General features: G+C 39.4%; 1 protein-coding gene across 1 annotated transcript; it reads right to left on the bottom strand.

Moving 5' to 3' along the window:
* Nucleotides 1-256: 256 nt before the first annotated feature.
* Nucleotides 257-3,561, bottom strand: LOC148320428 (heart- and neural crest derivatives-expressed protein 1-like). The gene is made up of 2 exons (XM_088280378.1): nt 2,865-3,561; nt 257-1,105 (listed from the first exon to the last, which is right to left on the bottom strand). The coding sequence occupies exons 1-2, from the start codon at nt 3,372-3,374 to the stop codon at nt 1,007-1,009; spliced, it is 609 nt and encodes a 202-aa protein (XP_088136504.1). The 5' UTR covers nt 3,375-3,561; the 3' UTR covers nt 257-1,006.
* Between the last annotated feature and the right edge of the window lie 1,163 nt (nt 3,562-4,724).

Genomic DNA, 4,724 nt, shown 5'->3' with positions numbered 1-4,724 from the left:
TGTGTTGGCTTATTTTCCCAGAGCAGTTGATTAAAAAAAAAAAACCGCAGCCCTTTGAAATCCTCGCCAAATTCCTATTTTGCTACCTTTAATCACGCCAATGATGAAAACTAGTGATGTCTCGTATCCCAAAAGCATTAAACCAAAAATCGGCAATGTTATTTATTTTCTAAATAGCGTTGTTATTACGTGTCGTGACTATTTTGTTGGCACCAAAATGAAAAACTCGTCACAAAATGGCGGGCGTCATAAAATAATATCCATTTATTATATAGCTTCACGTCTATTGTACATACATTCCCATCCACATTTTGCACGAATAATAAACAACTGAAATCGTTATTTTTCTTGTCGTTTGCGAGTGAGTTAAGCTGCGTTGAAAGTGAACAACATTCGAGTGCGTCTATTTAAGCGGACAGTGAGCACGTTGAGGTAGATTGCCATTCTTATACAACAACAACAAAAAGTATTTACGCCGTCTGCCTGAGTATGGCTTCACACTCGGTGGAAAATATAAAATGCTGTCATTTTGTATTTTCCTTTCGATTTTTTAACGTTCTTTGATGAAATAACGTCACCTTGGGTTATTATACACAAAATTAGCACACACGAAAATGACCAACAGTAGAACAAGAAATAAAATGTGCCAATACAAATGAAACAAAAGGCGGAATCCCCCTCGCTCCCACCAAAAAACGTACAATTAAAAAAAAAACAATCAACTAGATCCCTAAAATAAAATGCAACAAAAAGACCACAGTACACGTGTTGCAATTTCAAAACATGGAATCAAAATGAATAATTTAAACGTCCCTTTTTTCTTCAATAGATAATTTAACTTTTTTTGTGTGATGTTTTCGTCACAAGACGAAAGGATGAACACAATATTCCACATTTCTTAAACAGCAGGAGAGAATATGAACAGTCCGGACAGATGATGATGCGTTCACGTACGGTCGTACAAGTGGTTTGGGGTCTCTTGAGTTTTTTTTTCTTTTTTTTTCGGTCATTGATTGAGCTCCAGAGCCCAAACCTGCTGCGGCCACCCGGTCCGACCCTTCACCTTCTTCTCGGTACCAAATGAGTCCTGTGCGGGACCTTCGTTCTGTAGGAGCCACCAAAAGAAGAAGTTAAAACAAAGTTTGTGTGACAACTTGAAAAAATAAGGCACAAACATCCCATACTCACTCCATATTATGTTTAAATATTCTACTGCGATCTATTTGCGATTTTGAAAAGGTTTCACCCCCAAAATGTCGTCGTTCCATTTTTTTATTAACAAATATTAACATACTTAAAATTTAGGATTATGTACACTTTTTTTATTGCTGTATAGATTTGGCCACACGTGACGTTCAATATGATAACTGCGTGCAATTATCGCCAATTTTAAGTACCGAAGAGTGTTTCTTTAAAGAAATTAAATATTTTAAATTGCATTCATGAGGTCACGGTATCTATTCGTTAGTGACCAAAGCCTTTACTAAAATATGAATCATTTTCGATTTTTTTTTTATCATTTCCAGAGTAATTGCCTCGGTGATACACTTAACAAAATTGCATCTAATCCATTGCATTCGTGTTTGAAAAAACTTGAAGTGGAGTTGTTTTTATTCCGCGTTGGTTACCAAATTCCAATTGAAAAGCTGCTGATTTTAAAGCAAATCTTCATTAAAACGCATTTACTTTACAGAATAGTCGATGTAATTGTTCCTTTGCACAAATAAATGTCCATATACCTCCCGTTTTCAGATTCCAATTTCCTAGTTTTTTTTTTTATATTTAGTTTTCAGATGTCATTTTATACACCAGACTCCCATTACAAATGAACCAATTTAAAGCAAATATCATAGAAAAAGCTGTTTCTTTACAGTATATCTCATTCATTGAATTTCCCTCACTGTGGTGCAAAATTCGTACCTGGCCTCCCTCTTTTCATTTCCAGTTGCTGGATTTTCTTTTTTAAATTCCAGACTTCCTAGCCAATTCGAAGCAACCTTCCCTTAAAAAGTTAAACACTGGCATAGTCTCAAATTGATTTTAGTCGCTACAATATTTCCCTTTCTTTGGAGGATTTTATCTTCCAAATGTAGTATCTCCAATTTCTCTTTTTTTTAATCCCAGATTTTGAATGTAATTTTTTAATACCAGACTCCCATTAGAAAACTAAATTAAAAACATTTAATGTTTCGTCTGTTTAAAAGTTGTGAATGACATTTTACTTCCTATTATTTCATTGCGAGTGGACCATTTAACGTCCACACTTGTATATTTTTATTTTCTTTCATTTTCTAATTTGTATTTCCTTTAAAACACACATTCATCGAATGCATTTTTGTAGATAGCAGACTCTCATTCAAACTCAAAGTAACCTCAAGAAAAGTACGTTTTTATTTTTTATCATAAATTGACAACTAAATAAATTCTTTACATATGAGACTCTGGTTCAAAAGTATCCGATTTAAAGCAAACATGTGTGGAAAAAGCTTCTAATTTTTAGTTAAACTAAATTAAGTTTCTGTGGGGCATGTAAAGGTCCAATCATTTTCTATTTTCAGATCCCAATTTTCAAGTGTGCTTTAATGTGATTTTAAAACACCAGACTCCCTTAAAAATAATCAATTTGATGCAAACCTCCATTAAAAAAACCGATGCAAATTACAGAATATCCAGTTAAACGTATGGACTTTTATTTCCGTTAGATTGGACAGTGTAAACATCTAAATATGAAACCTCCGTTTTTCTTTTTTGGAGCTCCAATTAAAAACATGATAATTGGCCTAGTTCAAACAAACCTGCAACTACATCTATTTTGCAGAAGGTCGAATGTAATAAACTTCCTGCTGCAAAACGTCCACACTCACCATCTCCCTTTTCCTTTTCAGATCCCGATTCTCCAATTTCTTAATTTCGGCCTTGAAACCTTCAGTCTCTCCGGCGTCCTTGGCCAGCACGTCCATCAGGTAGGCGATGTAGCTGGTTGCCAGGCGCAGCGTCTTAATTTTGGACAGTTTGGTGTCGGCGGGCACGTTGGGGATGCACTCCCGCAGCTCCGCGAACGCCGTGTTGATGCTCTCCGTCCGCCGGCGCTCCTTCTTGGGCCCCGCCGCCCGCCGCTTGGCCATGCCGGCCTGCAGGCCCTCCAGACGGGCGTGGTCGTGCTGCGAGGCGGCGGCGGAGGCCGGCGTCAGCTCCGCGCCGGCCGCGTAGGGCGCCTGGATGTGAAAGTCTGGAGGCACCTCGGCGTGGTTGAGCACCCAACTCTGGAAGTAAGGTGGTGCCTCCTGGTGGCAGCGCTGCACGAACGGGAAGGCTTCGGGCATGAGGTGGTGGTGATGGTGGTGATGGTGCTGGTACCCCCCGATCAGGTTCATCCTGGCCCGGCTTCTGCTGCTGCTGCTCTCGCTTGGCGTCTCGCTTCTCGATCACTTCCACGAGTCATTCACCGCTTAGGTATTTATCCAACATTTCAAATAAGAGAAGAGGGGGGAAAACACTCAAAACGAAAGTTATAATTCCACTTTTTCGATTTAATTTCCACGGTGCGGCTCCACCGGTTGGTCGGAGAAATTTGACCCGGGTGAAGGTGCGAGGCGGCCAGGTTTATAAAGGAGTGCGCGTCCCGAAGGCGGCCAATGGGGTGGAGAGTTGAGGAGAGTGGGAGGAGTTTGTTTGTCAGCTCAGCGAACGCAACACTTCAGTGACGTCATTCCCGTCTGGTTTTGATGATGAAAATGAAATCATTGGTTTCCCCGCAACGCATACGCAGTAAATTTCGTAGAGTACATTTTACTAAAAAAAGGCCATATTTGGCACCATTAAACAGAATAAACTTCGAGTAAAATACTCATCATAAAAATCCCAGAATAAATTTTACTGCGCAACACTTTTTACTCTGTTTACTGGGACCAAATATCGTCTGTTTTGGGGTAAAAAATACTCGAGGAAATTTACTTTGTATACGTGCACTCATTTGCGTCATATTTTTTTATTTTATTAAAAGGGAGACCTTCTCGGGAAGTGGACCCACACTTCTAAAACCACCATTGCGCTCTAATTGCCTTCAACAATATCATGTCACGATTATGAATCTTTAATAATATTAAGTCTCCGATTATGTTAATGATTCCTCACAATAATTAGAAAACAAATAAAAATGAAAATGTCTTTAAATCACTGCCCGTGTTTACATTTTCAAATCAAGTCTGCAACGGTTTAAGGAATTCTCCCCCGTTGTCTGGCTTTGGACAAGTGACGTCATCAGGTTGTGCCGCGATTGGTCGTGCCCTGCATTAGTAACTGTGATGTCATTTTCAGTGGACAGCAAGAGAAAAATGGCCGACCTCTGAGATGGATTAATAAACGGTGGATTTTGCCGTTTAATTCATATACTATAAGCGTACTATTCATCAATCAGAATGTCGTGTTTACACTCTAGGGGCTATTCCGCTTTGTTAGACACAATTTGAAGATTGAATGTTGACTATAAATATTTTTTAATGTATATATATTTCCCCATTATGATTTTAACTGTGTGATGTAATATGCGTGAGTGTGGAGATGATTTTTGAGGGAGTTGCGAGTACGTGTTTATTGCGCATGCGCACTCGTGCTCCTTCTGCTCTGGCTGGCCTTCTCTCCATGCAGGCGTAAGAAACGCAAAAAGCAACACGATCCCATTACATCGCGTGCCCTTGACGCTATTTTCAAACCATTTAGGGCCG

This window comes from Idiotropiscis lumnitzeri, chromosome 17 (genome assembly GCF_059441095.1).
Source record: "Idiotropiscis lumnitzeri isolate Australia: NSW breed Sydney's pygmy pipehorse chromosome 17, RoL_Ilum_1.0, whole genome shotgun sequence".
Lineage (NCBI taxonomy): Eukaryota > Metazoa > Chordata > Actinopteri > Syngnathiformes > Syngnathidae > Idiotropiscis > Idiotropiscis lumnitzeri.
Note: the sequence above shows the minus strand (reverse complement) of the source record. Positions and strands in the feature narration are given on the sequence as shown.